Source organism: Ursus maritimus, unplaced genomic scaffold (assembly GCF_017311325.1).
Source record: "Ursus maritimus isolate PB19 unplaced genomic scaffold, ASM1731132v1 scaffold_4, whole genome shotgun sequence".
Taxonomy (NCBI): Eukaryota; Metazoa; Chordata; class Mammalia; order Carnivora; family Ursidae; genus Ursus; species Ursus maritimus.
In genome coordinates this window covers 93,384,870-93,406,623 of record NW_024426552.1, presented here as the reverse complement: position 1 = coordinate 93,406,623, position 21,754 = coordinate 93,384,870, and the positions used below count along the sequence as shown (strand labels likewise).

At 41.9% G+C, this 21,754-nt stretch overlaps 1 protein-coding gene across 5 annotated transcripts in view; it reads right to left on the bottom strand.

Moving 5' to 3' along the window:
* GOLIM4 (golgi integral membrane protein 4) overlaps positions 1-21,754 on the bottom strand; it is a 77,521-nt gene that overhangs the window by 12,431 nt on the left and 43,336 nt on the right. For 2 of the 5 annotated variants that reach the window (XM_040621636.1, XM_008710311.2), the window contains exons 2-12: positions 19,503-19,577; positions 17,906-17,955; positions 16,514-16,567; positions 15,040-15,190; positions 11,468-11,550; positions 10,879-10,962; positions 7,080-7,238; positions 4,463-4,771; positions 2,566-2,822; positions 1,758-1,840; positions 260-369 (exon numbers count right to left, since the gene is read on the bottom strand). In XM_040621636.1, the coding sequence (XP_040477570.1) occupies positions 260-369; positions 1,758-1,840; positions 2,566-2,822; positions 4,463-4,771; positions 7,080-7,238; positions 10,879-10,962; positions 11,468-11,550; positions 15,040-15,190; positions 16,514-16,567; positions 17,906-17,955; positions 19,503-19,577 (1,415 nt within the window). The remainder of the gene's footprint in view (positions 1-259; positions 370-1,757; positions 1,841-2,565; positions 2,823-4,462; positions 4,772-7,079; positions 7,239-10,878; positions 10,963-11,467; positions 11,551-15,039; positions 15,191-16,513; positions 16,568-17,905; positions 17,956-19,502; positions 19,578-21,754) is intronic. The other 3 variants (XM_040621633.1, XM_040621634.1, XM_040621635.1) reach the window with 3 other exon arrangements.

Here is a 21,754-nt window from a genome sequence, read left to right as displayed (position 1 = left end):
TTTATTAGTCTAAAAGTTGGCAGAGGAAAACTCCTTTTCTGTTTTCCCAGAACAACTTCTGGGCCAGTCTCATCACATCACACACACATACCCCCGCGTTACAGTTAACAACATCGCTGAGGTAATTACGCGCTGATGAAATCACAGCCCCATCTGGAGCCAGAGCTGGAGCCAGAGGCGTGGCGTCAGGCAAACCTTCAAGTTTCCTTTCCTCCCTGGGGCGTGTCCAAGTGTCGTGACCGAAAGAGAGGACACTTACATCTGCCTCAGATTCCAGATCGGTTTCCTGCGGCCCCTGGTCTTGGGGCTCACGTCCATTCTCTGGGTCGTCTTCTGCCTCATCTTGGTGCTGGTTGTCTCTCTCGTAGGCTAGCAAACCGAAGGAAATACCATCAGTGCAGATGAACGAGACAGGGTTCTGCCCTTTCACTCAAAGAAAAGCCAACAGTGGGCTTTCCTCCAGGCCATCTCCCCCAGTCTCTCCTCCAGAGAGGTTAATTCACCACACGGGGCACATCTCAGCTTTTCTGAATAAAACCACGTCCTTCTCCCAGACCGTGTATCTAAGGAGACAGCGTGGGTGAGTGACATCATTCTCACCTTCCGAAACAAACGTTTACAACAGCAGCTGCATTCTCCCCCTTGTTATGCAAAAAAACCGCCAAAACTTTCTCAATAAAAGAAAGCCCAGTCAACTGGACACTGCTAAAATTATCAGCTAATTTTTGGTAATATCAGAGGAAATAGCAAGGTACCAAAAGAAGAAACCGCTAACGTCTCAGGAAATGAAAGAAAGAACAACCCCATCTGTGGAGCTCAAATCAAATCCAGCCCATCCCGAGTCGTCTGATACGGCAGTGAGGAGGGCTGCCACCACACAGATACATCTCAAATTGCAGCTCACAGACATTTACTTGCTGCTTTTGGAAAAAAATATTTCCATAAAGGGAATTTAGATAAGAGCATACAAAGAGAAGAACAAACAACTTTTTAAGTAAGATGTAAGAGGAAAGGTTAAGTACATGAAGAGTATTTAGCTTGTAGAAAATAGGGATGCAAGGTAACCAACCATCAGGTTTCAAGTGCACCAAGGGATTCATTAAATAAATAAGAGAATACACTGTTCTCTCATCTTACTGATAATGGAACAAGAAAGCTTAAAGTGCTGTACAGGGGGACATAAGGAAAACAATTTCTTGACTAGAAGGGCTATAAAATATCAGAACAGGCTATAGAGGGAGTTTGGGTAATCACTTTCTTTTAGACTCTTTAAAAAAGGATACATAGCTGAGTGTTAGAGCTGCCAGAGAGACTGTTACTTTCTAGTTCTATTATACAGTCAGTGATATTTGATAAATTACATAGGAGATGCTCACCACAAGTGAAAGCTACTATTGCCTTAATTTGAAAAACTTTTAGAGGCAATGATCCAAAGGCTTCCAAGGTAAGGCGAAAATGGAGCCATTTCCCAGAGTATAACAGCCCTATGATAATGTGTCAGAAATAACAATTCGGTATACAAAAAGCTTAAACTACGGGAAAAACATAAGAAAGGAAATAGATGATCTTGGGCTGTCTGGGCCACCAATGTGCACTGTTTGGGAGGATTACCAAAAACATAACAGCAACAACAACCAAAAAAGAAGAGCAGTACACAGATGTCCTTTGTGTGTACTCAGATGTGCACACTACTCTGAGCTGATACTACATGTTACCAAGTAATCTTATTAACGTATCCATCATCTAAGAAGTCTCACCACCTCCTTCCTCTTCTTGGATGCCCTGGTCCTCGGCTCCCTGAACAATGTCATGATCCATAGCATCATAAGGAGCTTGCTGCCTGTAAGGGACACAAACATTAACAATTCAGTGACAAATTAAGTGGCACAACTGGCCATAAGTCATTTCTATTTAAAGGCAGTAATAAACAAATTTTCAATGTTTTTTAAAAAGTCATAAACAAATTTTTTTTAAACCTTGTGCTATTAGGTTTCATAAAGATTCCAGATACAATTTCAAAGGATACTTTAAAAGAGATAAAACACCTTTCAAATGATAAAGTAAAATAAAGTTAGTACAAAACCTGCTAGGTTATTTTGAGACCTAAACTAAGCTTGGAGACCTAACACTTTTAATCAGGGGGGAAAATGTTGATTATTTTAGAAATTAAATATTTAGAAATTTAATTCTCAAGCCGTTGTTCTGCCCCAGCCACAGGAGACGCTCAAACTCGTGGGTAATAAACACACAAAGCTGTCTGCCACTTGCTTGTAAGAACAAGAGGAGTGAGGCACCTGGGTGGCTCAGTCGGTTAAGCATCTGCCTTCTCGGGCTCAGGTCATGATCTCGGAGTCCTGGGATGGAACCCCATATCAGGCCCCCTGCTCAGCAGGGAGTCGGCTTCTCCCTCTGCCTCTGCTGCTCCCCTCCCCTGCTTGCACCCCCCCTCCCCTCCCTCGTGCTCGCTCTCTCAAATAAATAAATATATTCTTTAAAAACAAATAAATACATAAAAATAAAGAGAACAAGAGGAGGGGCTATCTACACCCATCAGGAGGAGGCTACCGGAGCTGTTCTGGAGGCTGCGGCCGCCCCTCCTCGGGGCTGGCCTGCCTCTGCGGGGCGCCCTCTCTGGCGAGAAGCTGCTGCTGCTGTTGCCGCTGCCTCCACGAGTGTCCCTGCAGCCTCTGCTGGTGCAGAGCCTCCTGGCGTTCCCTCAACTGCCGGGCCTCCTCTGTCCGCCGCGTGGCCACTCTCTGCTGTTCCAGCTGCTCCTCGTACGCCGAGCGGAACCTGGTGACCGGCTTGGTTGAAGGATATACCTGAGGGAAAACGAGCAGGGGCCGAGCAAGAACAGTTGGGACCTCTGGGTTCTCTCATCCTTTGTTTCTCACGACAAACTCAGGAGGCAGGGCTGGCTGCTTTAACTAATCCCTATCTGTCAGGTGGACCGTGATTACACCCTCCGTCCAAGGTCATCCAAGGTCACCCATTTCCCAACTCTCTGAGCCGCCCTTGGCTTCTCTGAGTAACTGATCTTCCTGATTTGTGGGCATTTTGGCAGATTTGCAATGTGCTCCCTCTCACCTGGGAGAGGGCACAACAGAAGAAATCAGTTTTGGACCTTCATTAAATGTTATGTTCAAAAGGCTCTGCCATAAGTGGGCACTTGGTGACCTCACATTAATTGGGGCAATTTGTGAGCTGAAGCTGTGGCTAAGGCTTTTCCATGAAGAGTTTAAGATGCAGGGATACCAATTAATTCTAGGAATGCACAACCAGTCTCAGGTTACCCACAGTAAAGTAAAAAAAAAAAAAAAAAAAAAAGCCAAATTTCAGGTAAGGGTGGAGAAGCAAAGAACCAATTTCTTCAAAGAAAAAGAGACTGAGTGAGAACACAATACCTTCCAATGAAAGGAAAAACTGATATAGGAATTCTTAAACTCTGCTTCCCACTGAGCTGCCCACTGCTCTCTCCTCCGTCACCCTCTCTCCCAACCAACACAAGCACACGCGATTTTCACCAACGGAAAGAAGATGCAAGGGTGAGGGAGATCAAACCCATGGCGGGGATTACTTTTGAAGAACGCTACGAGGGACACAAGACTGGGAGAGGCTTCTCCACATTAAGGTTGCAGCAATATAGCAGTGCAATAGAGGCCTTTCCATGTACTCAGCCCAAAGCCTCAACCAGCTTGAAGTCTTAGAAAGTCTGAGGCCAAACACAGCTTCAGAGTCATAAATAAAAGGTGGTCAGCATCTATGTAAAGGCCAAGTAGCCCGCTGTTAGGTATCAGCGTAGAGACAGCGGAAGAAAGCTACCTCTCTGCGTTCAGTGTTGCTTCAAGTTCTTTCAAAGTATGATTCCTAATAATAATGGATTTTTTAAAGGGAGAAAACCTTATTTATGTGAGAGAGGAGCGGTCTGTAGGGGGAGCCTGAGCAGAGACTGGTTAAACATACTCCCCCGGGGGGGGGGGGGCATCCTTAAGGGGTAAGATCAGCCTTTTGACAACTTAATAACCACCTTCAAGATGAATGTGCAGAAGCCAACCCACCGTTTGAGAGGAAGTGAACAGGGAGAAGGAGACCTCTGATCACAGAAAATGAGACCCTTCTCGGCCTCACGATGCCTGTGGGACTTGAGCTCATCTCTCCTCCTACTGCTCAAGGGAGGGGAGCACAGAGCTCCCCTGTGTGGCGCCCCTGACAGAGGAAACACGCACACCAACAGCCTTCTTGTTCCCCCAGGCATCTTTCTGAGGTACCCAGTGGCTCTGCTTTGGGCATGACGATAGAAAATCTACATACGTGCATAGAACACTGAGTGAACTCACTCAGATTTTCTTTTAGGGATTGTCATCGATGGGGAGGCTTTTTCAGTCTTTAAAAACGAAGCCACACCCCCCGTCCCAGCCCACAAACCACCACCCTGGTGGACGAGGAGCAGAGGACCTCGTACCCCGGCGGCGGGAGCGTGCCCGCCCAGGTCAGCTTCTTCCCGCGGTTCACGCTGGTCCTTCCACTCGCGGTCCTGTTCCTCCAGCCGCTCGGCCTGCCCGATCTGCTCCATCGCCTCCTCCTCCAGAGCCTTCCGGTGCTCCTCTTCCACCTGCCGCTCCTCGGGCTCTCTGGCGTCGGCTCCGTGCTGCTTCGGCTCCGCCGGAGCCTGAAACTCGGGCTCCTCCTGGGTGGGAGGGTCAAGTTTTGTTTCTTCCGTTCTTCTAGGAACCGCTTCGTGCGTCTGCCGCCCATCACTACTCCGAGACACCTAGGCCAAGCACATCACTGGGAATGATGCTCTTCTATTTTGAAAGCACTGATACAATCTCTTTATTACCACGTCTATGTTACAACATAAGCAAAATCCTGGAGTCTAGAAATAGAGTCCTGACTGAAAAGTATGGCTGCAATGGAGTCACTTAACTCTTCTCACTCTGTAATCTCACCTATAAAACAGAGATAACATAAGCACAATTTCACACCAGGAAGAGCACAGTAAGTAACCTAAAAGTAAAGCCTATACACGTGACCACATCTCAGCGGACCCTTCCCTCAAAAGCAAACTAACTCCTGTTTTCCCTCAAAACAAAATGGAAAAACCCCTCAACCTTCAAGTGATGAAGGGTGTATGTAGTTTTCTTCAATGTAAATTTTGTTTTCAATAATGATTTGAAAAGTGGGATACCTGGCTGGCTCAGTCGCAAGAATGTGCAACTCCTGATCTCAGGGTTATGAGTTCGAGCCCCATTGGTGGGGGAGGGGTGTAGAGCTTACTTAAATGAACACAACTTTAACAAAAATATAATGATTTGAAAAGACAAGGACAAGATCAAATTGAGGATGAGTTGGGTTTACTTTTTACTAATTAAAAAAAAGAATACCATTACTAATAGACATCCATGTTAACTAAAAATAGTGCGCATTAAACCAGATACAATAAAATACGTTTAACATATTAAAGTAGCATTTCTTCATAAATCAGAGGAAACTCTTTGTAAATATTTTGTATTGTTAATACATAAATTCAACATAAAAAGACATGTCTTTTTACAGAGAACTCTTCTTCTAAAATTGGTTGGTTTAAATTGGTTTTACTGGATTTAAAGTTTCAGAGATTTCCATGTGATTTTCATTACTTAGAAAAGAGGGGCAAAAAAAAAAAGATGATATAATATCATAAGAAAATTTATCACTCCTCCCCCCCAATCTTATTTACTGGAAAAAATAACTTATTTGGTCAGACTGCTCCTCCAAATTGAAATAAATGTGAGGCTCTCTTCTTAAGTTAGCAGAACTATAACCAAGAAATCAGAATGAATGAATGAATGGAGGAAAAAAGTCCTCTCTCAGACATCTGAGGACAACTCCTGGACATGTATGTTTCACCAACATCCTCACAAACCTGGCAGGTTTGACATAATACTGCCCTGGCTTTATATGAAATACTTCTCTAAAGGGCCTTAAGTGCTTTCAAATACTTGCCATTTATCTGCACAGCATTCATGTGAAAAAGGTTATAGAAGATAACTACTATGGCCACCTCACAGATGAAAAAATTAAAGGTCTGAGTCATTAAAAGATTAATTAATCCAGTAAACAGGTAGTCAGACTAGGATAGGGAATAGAACCAATTCCCAGGACAGGGATCTGGTCATGTTTTCTTAATAGTAACAGAGAAGGGTCCATGAAGACACAGAACATCCCGCCCGTAAAGCAATGCTCTGCAGGACTGAAGACTTCTATGAAGTCCATCCATAGCGACTTAATTATTCCCATAAGATGGTAACTCAGGATACATCTTCTCAAACATTCATTGTTAAAAACAACTTTCTCAGGGAGAAAGATAGCCATACTTGCCATTTGTATTATGCATGTGATTAAAAAACAACTATGTTAGAATTAAGGATGAGGGCGACCCTACTTTTAATGTCCCACTTATGAGAGATACTCTTAAGCAAGGCTCAATTTTTATGAAGAGCTGGAATACAAAAAAAAAAAAAAAAAGTGGATTAAGAGACAGGCACTCTCACCTTTGATAGTTTTATAAAGACCTCTTAAATACAATTTTTGGCTTGTTCTGTGTGGACCTAGAACTGCCTCAAGTTCAACTGTATTACCAACGTTAACACTTGAGTGGGCTATCACAGAACAGCCTCATTATCATTTAATCTTCTCACTCTACCCCCCAAAAAACCAAACAACAAGAACAACAACAAAAAAAACAACTCAGACACAACAGCCCCTTCAGAAAAAATAAACCCATATGAGTAAACAAAGCCAGTAAAGTCCTTCCCAGAAAATACTATAGCAGTAGTTCTCTGAGTGTCCTCCCCAGACCAGCTGAATCAGTTGGAAATGCAAATCTTCAGGCCTCATCCCAAAATAACTGAACTGGAAATTCTGGGCTAGGGCCCAACGATCTGCATTTTAACAGCTCTGCTGGGGACTCTGATATACCCTAAAATTGGAGAACCACTGTTCTGCAGGAAAAGTTGGAGATATTTAGAGCAGTTCACCTGATGACAGCTTGACGGGGAAAGGGACCCCATCGCAGAATACCAGCTCACGCCTCTTACCTCCCGTGGCTCTCCGGCCAAGTCCTCCCTCGCTGTGTGGTCACGTCTCGGAGAATGTGTCACCTGGGTAACGTTCTGCTGCTCTGCTTGTTCTGGCTTTCGAAGGCTTGGAATCCTATTCAGAGTATCTTTCAACTGTTTATATTCCGCAACTTGAGTCTGGTTATAAATTGCACAATTGGTTGCAAATTGTACAATTTGAGGAGGGAAAGAGATATCGTTCATGGATGGACATTAGGGTTGCATGGAAGACCAGACTAAAATATTGTACCTAAGTGCCAATTAGGAAAAATATGCAGATTATTTCCATGCATTAGCTATTCTTACTTGGACATGCTTAACCATTTTTAGGCACATGCAAATGAGAATTAGATATAAAGGGAACGGAGAAAAAATATCTAAGACAGATGTTAGTTTCTCATGCTATGTTAAACAGAATTTTTATAAATAACTTTCTGGTAGAAGTGTCATTATTAAAAGACAGTTTGCAATCAGTTTTATAGCATTAAAAAAGTCTGTTTAAAAATTCACACAATTATATAAATACAAGTGCAGATATCTTTTACCAATATGGTCTGAGTAATGTTTTTCAGTGAAGAAGAATCATAAGTTTAAAATAAGTAACTGAGTATATCTATATATATTCAGTTATTTATTTATAAAATCACTCAGGCCCCCTTTTCCCCCCGCCCCCATCAACCTGTGGTCAAATAGGGCCCTTAACTTTCCAGAATGCTCCTGGTATTGCGCTCTGCAGATGTAGGAAAGCAATAGCATAGGCATGAAATGAGCCTAGATTTTTATTCCTCAATCATGAACCTCCTTTCTTCTAAGGTGCTAAAGGCACTAATGTAAGTATTAAACTACAATCTACTCATCCAGGTGTATCTGTGTATATGTGGTGGTGGTGTGTATGTGTGTGTGCATGCACAATATTTTTAATACAAGGAGCTGGAAAGACAGAAAAAAAATCAAATGCCTTAACTAAGAAAATCAACGGACACTGCTCATACTTAGCTCATTACATGCACCAACACTGTTACCCTAAAACAGAAATGCTGTGTGTGTAAACACACACCTACATAAATACATACAAAAAACACAGAAATCTTTTCTGGACAAGTTTCCAGCCAGTGGGCACAGCAGAGCGGGTGAGTGGAGGCTGGAATCCAGCTGGCATTCCTATCACCCCAGCTGTGTACCCTGGCATAATGCTCTTCTACCCCAACGAAGGGGGAGGCCTTTTAATTTTTTTCCAATTCACACAAAGGTGAAGAAGTTTTCTTGCTACATCTGTCTCAGAGGAGTGCATCCTTGTAATTTGTACAAAGGTATGCCATATGGCTAATAGTGGCCCTTATCCCAGAAATCTATCAACACATTTGCAAACTAACTTTGGAGGTCAAAGAAGATTTTTAAAAAAGACATCCACATAGTGATACTTTTAATAAATATTTCTTCTTTCTCCTCCTCCTAGATATATATTGAAAGCAGTTATGCTGCAGTTCTCAAATATTAGTGTGCATTGAGAATCATGGAAGGATCATGTTAAAAGTGCAATCTTCTGGGCCCCCACCCTAGAAAATATGACTCAGGAGGTCTGGGGCAAGACCCAGGTAACTGTGATGCAGGAAAGTCTCCAAAAACACCAGCTTAAGAGCTATGCATGGCCATGATGTCAAGAGCACCTAAACTCTAAGCTCAGTCTCATCGCTGATCTTGGGCCACCTATTTTATCTTCCTTTGACCTCCTTTTATTTAGTTATAAAAAGGACACAATGTTATATAACTCAGTAGAATGTGAACATTAAATAAAATCCTGTATAAAAAGTTCTTATAATGATCCCTGACACACTGTAAACTCAAATTCTATTCTGTTCTTTTTTTTTTTTTTTTCAAGATTTCGTTTATATATTTGTCAGAGAGAGAGAGCACGAGCAGGGGGAGCAGCAGGCAGAGGGAGAAGCAGGCTCCCCACTGAGCAAGGAGCTGGATGTGGGACTCAATCCCAGGACCCTGGGATCCTGACCTGAGCCAAAGGCAGACGCTTAATGACTGAGCCACCCAGGCGTCCCTCTATTCTGTTCTTGCTGTTCCCCCACTCAACTACATTTAAAAATTGGGTTGTCAAGCACCTGGGTGGCTCAGTTGGTTGAGCCTGGCCAGCTCTTAGTTTCGGCTCAGGTTATGATCTCCGGGTCATAAGATCGTGCCCCGAGTTGGGCTCCATGCTCAGCTCAGAGTCTGCTCAAGATTCTCTCTCCCTCTCCCTCTGCTCTTCCCGCCATACACTTTCTCTCTTTCAAATAAATAAATAAATAAATAAATCTTTAAAAAAATCAGGATGTCAAGTCACAGTCTCATGAGATGATTTACAGAAGAAATGTCGATGTTTGAAGCAGCATTTATTTGCTAAGGAGATCCAGGGAAAGTACTAATATGGGGATCTGAGCTGGGACTTCAAGTACGACACCTAGTTCTGACATAACAATTTAAAGGGGTGGTGGGCAGGACAACTTGAGCCACTTCTCAAAGGAGAAGAAAATATTTTTAAAGAAATAGAATATCATACATAAGTTACATAAAAATATTTTTCTCTATTACAAAATCTTGTCCGTAATACTGCCAGTGTGCTTACTGCAGAATTTGGTTTTGGTCATTAAATGCATTATTTTACTTAAATTTCTCTGGATTTTCAAATTGTTGCTTAGTCTAATATTTGTGGCCAATCATATAGCACACAGAATATTCAAATGGGTTTGTCACATTTTTCAGCATGAAAAACAGCCTCAAATAAAATAATATTTGGTAAAAATTTTATAAAGAAGGCTTTAAATGAAATAATCTCCTAAAGTCAATTCAATTTGTACACCTGTAAAAAATTGCCACACAGCTACAGTTTCATAGGGAGATAGCCAATGACTACCTTGAAAAGGAGTCCCACAAATACAGATGCTACAGCCTATGAGATGGGTCAGGGCCCAACATGCTATATTTTTCATAATTTTATAAAGACAAAAAATTATACATGGTCTCCTGATGAGGACAGATAACTGGTTTTCCTTTTAATTCTTCTGAATGAAGAAAAGTACAAACCCAGTGACTAAGCTAGCCATTCCTGTTTGTTTGCTTCTCCTAGAAAGCTGTAAAACACAGTATGGTATTGCTTTAATAAGCTCTCCAACACTTGTATTCGTTCGTTTGTACATTCAGTAAATAACCACTGAGGGCCTGCTTTGTGCCAGGGACTGCTCTAAGGCTTTGAAAAACGGAACTTACGACTCTTGTTTTTCCTTCTCCATCGACATGAGATCTCTTATTTTCTGTAATTTGGCCAAGAACACATAAGGGTAGTCCTAAAAGGAGTGTGTGTAGGCTGGGATATGGAAGCAAGGGAGAGAGGGATGGAAGAAAAAGTCTTGACAATAATTTATTTGGTAGCTAGCATCATAAAATCTTATAGATCCAAAAGAAGAGTCACCACAGGTCAGAGAGTGGCAGAAGACCATATATATGGAATAATTTCTGTGATTTAAACAAGCATTTGACCATTGCACGTAGGGGCTGGTGGAGGGCAGAAATAGTCATAGGTACCACACTACCAGTGCAAAAAATAATCGAAGGCTTATTTAATATTCTCTTGATTGAATTTCGAAAGCATGCATGATCCTCAGGATCAGGAGAGCTCTGACCTAAGAACTGACTGAAGGTTGGCTTGTAAGAGACTACATGCATAAAGGAATTCGGAAATGTTAAGCAGATTGTAACAAGAACCGATAGAGGCTGCTACCCTTCTAACCTGTGCAGCGGCTAGCGCACTCTTGTGGTCTTCCAAAGTCACTACAAGTTGTTCATGCTCGGAGAGTAAATTCTTATGCTGTTGCTACACAAAAAAGAATTTTACATGTTGAGATTTAACATTCTAAGACAGATTCATCTTCGGCTGACAGTGGTGTGAGCACCCAAACGCAGCTTGCTTGCCTGCTTGCTTGTTGTTCTTGCAGCACTTGCTACGTTGAAAAATCATTGTAGAGAGAAGACGATAAAAAGGTAGTATCTGAAATCTAAAACGTGCTACCTAAATATAATCCCTTACAATGAAATCAAAACCAAAGGAACCAATATTTCATTATAATAAAGCTTTGTAAATAAAAAAGCTTATTAAAATGCAACCACTTAGCCAAAGAATCCTTTCGGTATTAATGAAAATGTTTGGATTTTCAGACCATTTTTTAGCTTACAATGCAGACGCGGTAAAAGTAGTGGGCACACTCCAGTTTATGCGAAGCCCAAAACAACAATGTGGATTTGTAATGCAGGTCGATTAGGGAGTGACTTGTAAAGCTGATTGACAGAGTAAAGCAGGCCAATGCCCGGTTCTGTTCTACCTTGACGTCCTGGAGCTGGGTGTGCATGTCCTGGTGTGCCTTCCTTAGTTGTCTATTCTCTTCTCTCAAATTGTACACGGTTTCTATTTGTGGGGGAAAAAAAAAAAACAAGCATAAAAGCCTTGAGATTTTCTGGCTTTTGATTCCATTATTTTCATATCTCAGACTTCACGTAACTATTTTTAGGATTCGATTTGAACTTTGACAGTATAATATGCCAAATCAACACAAATTCTATCATTTTGGGATGTGGCGTGGATTCAGCTTGACATTCCAATACAATCTGGTTCAGTAGCTTAAATACTTTTAAGGAAGCTACACAGTATAGCAGTTAAGGATTTCTAATTACACAGGAGTTAAAAATGAAGTATTTCTGTAGTAAGCAAGTCCTCAATAAAATGTAACAGGCAGGGATGGTTTAAGATTTGAGTCTCTCCATGAATTAAAAAGAAAGTTATCAAAAAGTACAAATCCTATTTCTCATAGCATGAATAATTTCCACAGACCCCAAAAAGTATTTCAATTACAAAGACAACTCAAGAAATAAAGGAAGAGACAGAGAGAAAACCCCACTTACCTGCTTAAAAATTCTAAGCATATTTTCCTTCTCCTACCACTGAATTCTTGCCTGATACAAATTCCCCTTCCGATAGTCATAGGACAGTTTTTTCCAGGGCTACCATGTGAGACTGTGGTTGTCTCAGTGAAGTCCTATAATCTCTCAAATCTCAAGCCTACTGTTCAGGGAACAGCCTCAATGACTTAAAGATTCCAGGCCCACCTCTCCTACCCTCTTGGTGAATTTCTTACTTTTGCTGTAACTGGACATTAGATGTTATAAACTGGCAGCCCTGAGGCTGAATCCAACTCACATTTTTCTTTTCTCTTTCTCTCTTTTTTCCCCTGGGCCCTGCAGCGTTGGCCTATGCAAAGTGTTCTACATATGAATAGTTGGCAGCACTTAAAAATCAAGGATCTGGGTCTACTGAGATCTGGCAACATGAGGCCCATTGTCATGTGACTCAGCAGAAGCTGAATGGTGGCAGGTGAAAATATAATTCATTTTTCAATGGAAGATACATTTGAAAGGGAAGGGGGAGGCTGTTAATAATGATGCTGAGACAGCAGGTCTGAGTCTACACTGTGCTGGGCAAAATATCCCTGAGTGGCAGTCACGTCCTGCACACAAAACCCTAGCTCTCCAGTGTGGCACTCAGCACTGAAGAAAAGCGTCCGTCCCCATCTCTCACCATATTTTCTGTCCCCTTTTACGCCCTTATCGTCCCTGCCTCACCCCTGATCTCTGGATGGCTGACTGGGTGTAGAGGACAGGTCAAGAGCAAGGTGGGAAAGGCTTCCACTCAAAGGTCAAAATAGGACAGCACTGGCAATCCAAGGGGACTGTCAGTGTGTGGCTGTCGGCTGGATGGGGCTTCGGTACACACACACACATATGCATACACACACATAGGCATACACACACATACGTACACACATACACGCACACACACACGTATGAATACACACACTCACACACACACATACACATATACACACACAAATACCCAAACTGCTAGCTTCTAAAGGAGTTTCAGATTATAAACTTAATGGCAGTTGCTTCTGTGCCTTAACTGTATTGCCTTGAGTAAGTTATTTAACTTTATGAAGGGTCAGTTTCTTCCTCTGTTAAATCAGGCTAAACACAATGCCTCACTTACAGGCTGTCATGAGAATTAAATAAAATAATTGCATGAAGAGTTTCACCTGGTACTAGCACATGGTGAACATTTGCTGAGTGTCAGCTATTATTACAACAGAAATGAAAAGAATAATTATCTAAGCTTCTATGCTACCAGTTTACGTCCCAGGAATTCTGAATTCTCTCCTGGTGTCACACTGAACTCGACCAGAGACTACCTGGATTATACGTCTGGCTGCCACTACTGAGCTGCGTGTCACCATTTGCTTTAACTCACTATCCGAAGCTCTTATCAGAGGATCAACCTCAAACAAAAGTGCTGACGGACAAACTGCTCATAAAGTGTCATCAAAGGCACTGTCACACCCTATTGTGTAAGGCCTCTGAGAAATTTCTTCCAAAAATTAACTGATACCAGAAATTCCGTTCTCTGTTTCTCCCTCCCTTGCCCCACGCACAGGGGAGGTCTATTCTCTTCCTGATGATAAGAGCCCCATAACGCACTGCATTTCCCTTTCTGTCCTGGCTGCCACGAAGTTCAGACCAGGTTATGAGGCTTAAATTATCTTAGTGCGCAGAACTCATATACATGTGGCCTCCTATCTTCCATGGTTCTGATTTATTACTTCTACATGTAATTTGTTAAAATTTTACTCTAAACACACTTTGTTTCAAAGAAAGGAAATAGAGTAGACGTAAGAAAACATGCTTTATGTTACCTTTGTGAGGATGTTTCTCTGTTTGTTATCTGAACGACCCCCACCATCTGCCATATCACCGACAAGCCAACCAACAGCCCTGCACATCCACAGCTCTTGGGTATCACCTGCTGACACCCGGCCCAACTCTTTCAAGACCACCTTCACCCTCTGTAATCTGCCTCGATGGCTACTTAACTCTTGTGTGCCTTTCTGTTATAACTTACTATTTTGAAATACTTATAGACAAAACATTGCAAATAAAAGCCCAGAGAGGACCAAAGTAATTATCACTCAGCTTCCCTCTACAATGATATCTTATATAAAATAAAAATACTGTTTGGCACAGTATAATTAACCAGACCACAGACCTTCCTTGGATTTCACCATTGTTTTTGCAAGCATCCTGTGACTTTTTACACCAATTCTCACACGTCAAACCTATTTAGCACCTGAAGAGGTGACTGTAGAATATTTCCCTTTTTCAGAGTTTACATACACTCAGAGTGATACATTTTGTTTCATAATACTACGAAAACACCTCCTGCGGACACTGATCACGTATCAGTAACTGTCCTAGGTGCTTTACATAAATTATTTAATCCTCGCACCAACCTACGAGGCTGGTAACTTTCTATGAATATCCCGGTTCTACAGATGATGACAATGAGGCCTGTGGTGATCTTACAGCTTGTCCGTGGTCATATAACCAGTAACTGAAGAGGCCAGGACTCACCAGGGCAGACGGCCTCTAGATCCTGCACTTCTCAGAGCTACTAGGAGGGGTCAACAGGTAGTGCTCCCGGCCCCCTGGAGGTCAGGAAACGCACGGGGCAACTTCGGTCGTCGCCTGGGCGCCTGGGACGTGGAGCATCGACGGCATGTTGTGGGGAAGGGACGGGGGTACTAAGTATCTTACAACTCACAGAAAAAGAGATCTTGCCCAACGTGGCCAACGTGCTCCATTGAGAAACACCAAGTATTCTATTCTGTTTCCCTATACAAACCCAAAGAGGTAAGGATAATTGTGAAATGTTACAAAACAGTAAGTGGCCGGTAAAGCACCACATGGTAAATGTGAATCAATCGCCATGCAAACACAGTTCTACTGCTTTACTGAAACATTAAAATGGGCAGTTATTTTCATATAAACTAGCTAATCAGACTTCCAATACCTTTTAGCTTGGAAAGTTCTTGTTCTTTCTCTTGCTGTAGCTGCAGATACTTCTGCTTATGGTCGTTAAATGTCCTACTGAAGTCTTCTCCTTGTTTGCGATGTTCCTCCTCCAAGTCGCTGTGCTGTTTCTTCAGCTCCTCGTGCTGACTCTGCAAAGATGAGAACCTGAGCAGAGACGTACATTCTCTCCATGACACCACAGTCTATAGCCTTCACCTCTCAAGAAAGAACAGGGGAGGCAGAAGGCTCTCTTTTCCTCAGGTTGCTTTCACTGGGGCAGCTCCCCTGCCTTTCCCTTACATTTCAAATCAGGGGTTTGGGATCGTGGCCAAAAATAATCTTCTCCTTAATTTTGAACGTTGGTAAAAACAACAAGAAATTAGAAGTTAGCCATGGGAGATGGAAAGGGGAAGGATTGGGGAAACTCCCAGGGACTCAACTTGCTGTGGAGACAAGGTAAAGCTAATGGAAAAATTATCCCTCCATGGATATTCCAGACTTCCTCTTTCAATCTGATGTTTTTCCAGCAACATTTTTTTATTTCCCCTCTTTAATTTTCAGCCTTCCTGGTAACCTAGTCAAAAAAAAAAAAAAAAAAAAAGATTTCTTTCCCCTTGGGGGAAGTCATACATTGTTTATAGAATGATTCTTATTTACCTTACTCCTAGTCATAATCCTACACTGTCATCACAATCTAGATAAATCCCACAGTCCCCAAATGCTAATGTGAAAGGATGGTCTGCTTTAATCCAAGCATTGCTTTCTTGATACTAGGAAGGGTTCTGGCTTCGAAAAAAAGGACTTGCTCTCCTGATACTGGAGGAAAGACAACACCAAACAAAAAGAGAGGCAGGCAAGGGAGGGAGGCTGGAGGCATATGGAGATCACAGCAGGGTTTCCCTGCTGTGCAGAACTCTTGATGGAATCCACGCCTCTCTTCTAGCTTGACAGAAATCATGACTCTCTCCCCTCCACACCCTCTCTCTTTCTAAGTCTTCTTGACACACAATAATGAGTTTTACCCAAGAACCAAGGAGAATTTTTAAATATACATTGTGTTCCTGTGGTAGGTAAAAGGACACATTAAATATTAGTAACATGAAGGAGGCGTTTCATTGTTCTCCTGCCTCCAATGTGCCTAAGATAGAAGAAACATCTAAGGGAAACCACTGTGAGAAACTAAGCAAGCAAACACAAACAAAAAAGCCTTAAAGGATAAAAAGAAGACTAAAATTAAAAATTGGGTGACCAGACAGACAGATTTATAAGAAAATGTATAATAAGATGACTATGATCGCTGTAACTGGGTGATAAGATAGGGGAACAACATTACAATTCTACTTCATTTTTAGTGAAATATGACTTTAACGTACCATCCTACCATATAAACCGATTTTCTGTATGCTCTCCTTAATCACTTAAGTTACTTAATTTTTTCATTCATTCATGAGGAAAAACTTTAAATTACTCACTTTTAACATCTGATGTTGCACATTCAATGCACTGTATCTACTATTGGAATCTTGCTGTAAATTGAAAAGAAAATAGTTAACAGAGAGAGAACGAATCTGGCTCTCTTGCTAAACACACTTTAAGTGCTTACAGCACTTACCAGAAGAATTCCATTTATTTCACTTATATAAGCTACAATGAATGCTATGCTTGAACCAGGATGTCTCTAGGGCCATCTCCTTATTTCATGGCAGGAATGAAATCTTACCATTCCTGTAAGTTTGCTAGAGTTTAGTAAAGAAAAAGCAAGACATGGAATCATAAAACAGCACCTTAGCAGGGCCCCTGGAAATGGTTTATTTCCCCTTTCAAGTTGAAAAGAACCGAGGCTCTGATGCACAAGGAACTTGTCCTGAGACATAGTCACTGCGCACGGCTGATACTCTGTGCCAGGTGCTCCGAGGGGACGTGGGGATAAACCAACCAGGTCCAAGCCGCACAAGCTTTGCAAGGCTTAAGAAAGGGGAGAGAAAAGGCGCTTTCCTTCTCCGGACTTCGGTGTAAGGAATTCTCTATGTCTTACTTTACCCAAATGAGACTCCCATTTCACAGAGTGAAGAAACGGAGAAAGGATAAGGAATAAGTTGAGGGCAAACATTTCCATTAGTAGCAGAGCCAGGACTGAACCTTGAGCCTAAGCCATGTTCCAGTGGGTTATGTGTGTGTCCCGGCTGAACATCTGACACAGGGACCTCACACATGTCCACAGTCCTAGGCAGCCGTAGCAGTCTGTGCACAAGACGCTCGACCATACTCTCTCCCCGTGCTGGGCTCTTCTATCTGACATGCCACACCCCTACTTTGGCTCCAGCTCAAGTATGCCCACAACCTTTTTTTCTTTCATTTTTTTTACAATTTCTAAAATGAACTGCATTTCTGCTCTATTGCTTTTTTTTTCTATTGCTTTACTCTTTTACTTTACAAAGAAACTACATTACGAAATGCACAACAGAAAGCACACAGTTTTAGCTGGGGCTTTTAGAGGAGGTAAGAGTTGAAAGCTGACAGCCTCCTAGCTGTCCGAGGCACTGACCCTTCTCAGTTTTAATACCCCAAAATGTCAATGTTTCATTCAACTAATGGTTATATATATATATATATTCTTCTTAGAGTAAGAGAAAACTTGCTTTTCTCCAGTTGGTTTGGACCGTGCAAGTGACAGCAACACTGCAGGGGTTTTTGGGCAGCAATAAATACATACATACATACACACATGCATGTGTGTGTATATATACATATGCGAATGTGTATGTACTTCAGCCCGAATGACCAACATAGTAAACGATTTTGTCACTATTATTTCCCTCTTCTTAAGTTTCATAAAATAATTAAGAAAAAATTAAAAAACTTACCCTTCCTTTATTTAGTGTTTCTTGTGCTTCTAACTTATAAACAAGAAAATCTAGAAAATAAAAAATAGAGAAAATTGGGTGTAATTAACTCATTATGGAATATTTAAATATCTAAAAGATTATTAAGCAAATTTTATCCAGACTTGTGAAAAATATTTTAGCTTTAAAAACAATCCACTTGAAAACATACTTCATTTTTCCTCTTAATGCCTTTTTAGAAAGAGTTGGAAGAAAACTATTATATAATTTTAAGCTTTATTTTAAAGCTGATGTCCTGAGTAAAGAAAATATACATTATAACCAATTAATTAGAAGTGAATTTAAAATGTGCACTCTGTGATTAACCCTCCTTGAAATTAAGGAGGAAAAAAAATGAAGCACAGCTCAAGACAGATGATTTATTGCTATCCACTAGATGGCACGCTAAAATCATTCAGGACTAGTAAGGGAACTCAACCACGGAAACCATCTTTAATGCTCTTAAAGCTTTATTATCCACTAGATGGCTCTATAAAATCACTCCGCATTTAAAGACAAGGAAAATCCAAATCCTATCAAAGCATTTTAATGATGTTAAACTCCTATTCTTCATCCAGGCCTAATCCAAGGGTCAGTAAAACACCCTAACCCATACTGCCCTCCCCTTTTCCCTCCCTCTACCCCACACCAACATAATCAGACAGAATACCTGGCTTCTATTTCCTCACAAGATTTCACAAAACATGAGCAAATAAATAAAAATAAGAATGCGGATCATTTCAAACCACAAGCTGTATAAAGCTAGTGCTTTATAGAAGAATTCTGATAAAAATCGATAGCATTGCCCAACGCCCGTGCTCAATGTTAATTTTTCAAATTGAACCGATCAGCTGTGCCAATAGAAGCCTTCACAAGATGAAAACAAGTGCGTAACGTCAGACACCATACCAAAAAAAAAGATACCACACAATGTGATCAATTTATTATGTTGTAAATGTACGTATATGTATGTATGTGTATGTATATTAATGTATAAAATTTGTCATATTCTGGACAACACATGCTGTTTGTCTTGGATATCTATGGAATTTTCAGGTATGAGTAACAATATGTGTGTGATATTCAGACGAAAAGCTGTTCATTTCTGATAGAATATGTGTAACCAATAATGTGAACCACCTCAAGGCGGCACACTGAATGGAAGATTCGGAATCCAGGCTTATACAGGAATTACTGTGTTGTACGATGCATAACACGGTGTCTGACTTTCTCTGTCTACCTATGAAAGTGACTTAGGGTTGATTTGAGAAATTTTTTTTTTAAAGATTTTATTTTATTTATTTGACAGAGAGAGAGACAGCCAGCGAGAGAGGGAACACAAGCAGGGGGAGTGGGAGAGGAAGAAGCAGGCTCCCACTGAGCAGGGAGCCCGATGTGGGGCTCGATCCCAGAACGCTGGGATCACGCCCTGAGCCGAAGGCAGACGCTTAATGACTGAGCCATCCGGGCACCCCTGATTTGAGAAATTTCTTAAGAAAAAAAAAAGTAAAGCAAGCACATGATGTTTCAAAGAAGAGTGTGATAAAAACACAGAACACAAACTGCATTTTATATTTACCTTCCTTTGCTTTCTTATGTTCAAGTCTTTCCTTTTGCAAGGACTTCTCTAATCTTGATCTGTGCTCATACACAACTGAAAGAAAAAAAGTTAAAATTTGTTTGGAAAGAATTAGAAATTCTAAATAAAATGAACATCAATTTTCAAAACAGGGGGAAACACTGTATGGTCTTCACAATTAAAATAAAAATGTACATGTTTATAAGTTCCACATTCTGGGTAAAAAAATAGCCACAACCGACCTAAGTCTGAGCTGACTTCTGCGCAGTCTGCACCTTCATGGAATCAATACTCTGAAAGGGGCTTCCTCCCACCTTCTTTGCCAGTTCCTGCTGCTCCTGCTTCTCAGAACCTTCTCTGTGAGGTTCCATGTCTTTTCCTGGGCAAATGTGTCCACTCTCTTGACTTGTACCACCGCGGTTAGCCCCACATCTCTATTTCTAGCTCCCACCTCTCTCTTAGGTACAACACAGCATTTCCTAAAGACTCCAGGGTTTTTCCACCGAGGTATCGCTCAAGTACTGCCACGTCCACATGATCTGAATCAGAACCAGTGAGAAAACCTCAGCACCTCACTGGCATGAAAGAGACGGTATATTCCCCCCACCCCCCGCCATGAAGGAAAACACAGGTGAGAGACCCACAGAAATGAAGGGGGTAGGACTCTACAGAGAACCTATATAAGTCAGGTTCACGCCCGCCATGGTGAGCAGCCCATGGCAAACTGATGCCATGTCGTACGACTTTCCTGTCCTCGGTTATCCCTACCTGCCCTGTCTACTCCAAAGAAGCCAATGTTGCCTGGTGAGTACAGGGGAAGTGCGAATGTCGTAGGGGGAAACAGGGAGGGGAAGCTTATCAGAACTCTCTTCCCCAGCTCTGGCTTCACATCGACAGCAAACAGGAGCTGGAAGAGTGGGAAAAGCTCTACGTTTGAATGAATAAAATAATAAAATAGATATTTTATTTATATAATAAAATGTATGCATATGGACTAGACCAGGCATAATACTTAACTAGACTGAGACTGGGTGTATGGATAAAAGTTATTAATACTTTTTTTTTTTTAATCTGAGAGAAGTTGAGAAGTATCCAGGTCTGTGTTAAGATTTCATTCCAAGACAGAAAACCCAGCCTCACAGAGTGGTCTGTAAAAGGCAAAGAAGGGGAAAGAAGGCAAACACTGAATTTCTGAGGTAGGCTTTGAATCCTCTTTGTGCGGCATCATGGTCACATATGATCTCATTTCTGCCAAACTAGGCCAAAGCTGTCCTGTGATTCTTCTAGCAGTCTTTAGCTGCCTTTGGCTACCTAAGATACAATCTAATCACCAATCACTGACTCGCCAGATACAACACATCCAACGGCCTGACACTACTGGCCATCCAAAAGTGCCCTGCTCACAGCCACTCCCTCCCTCACACCTGCTATAACTCCTTGCTGCTTGAAGGGATGCCCGGTCCCTCCTGCCCTTTCCCCAGTGTCACAGCTGCCGGTTACCAGCTACTGCTGTCCTCCTTACAACATCTCCATCATCTCCTGGGTCCTCCACCTTCTCCCCACGCTCCATGTCTCATCTTGGCATCCCATATAAACCTTCCATTTCCAGGGCTCCCTCTCCAACTACCACAGCCCCTACCCCTACTCACGCTTCTGCTAACATCGCTGTGCACAACCCTTAGAATGCCTGCCACCACCCAAAGTGGCATGGTGTCCTCCCCTGGCAGTGTGTATGCCCCAATCTCAGCTTCCCCCTCAGCCTCAGCCTCCCACAGGTCATTGCAATCCCTGCCCCAGTCTTTTTCTCCACCCGGGTTCTATTTTCTTTGCCAGATGACCCCTTCCCCCCAGTGCTATTATTATAAGGGATCCAGTATATACATCCGATAACTCTGCATTTACTGAGCTCCTACTATGTATCTGGAACCACATTATGAGTAGAAACGGAAAATGAATAGACATGGGCCTTGGCCACAAGCAGCTCAAGTCTAACACAGTAGATAGGTTAGGTAATTTTTATACAATTAGAGCTAAAGACATTTAGCATAATAAAAGTACTTTTAAGCCCAAGGAAAGACAAGGGTGAGCTCTGGATGGGAGAAGGGTGAGGCAGTCATCAGAGGTAGTCATCTCTTGGCTGGCTTTGAGAACGAAGAGCAACTGGATAGAAAAGGGTGCCAGGGGAGAAAGGCACCTGTGCAAGACATCACAGGGACAAAGGCACAGAGGTATGAAATTGGGCTAAAGGTAGC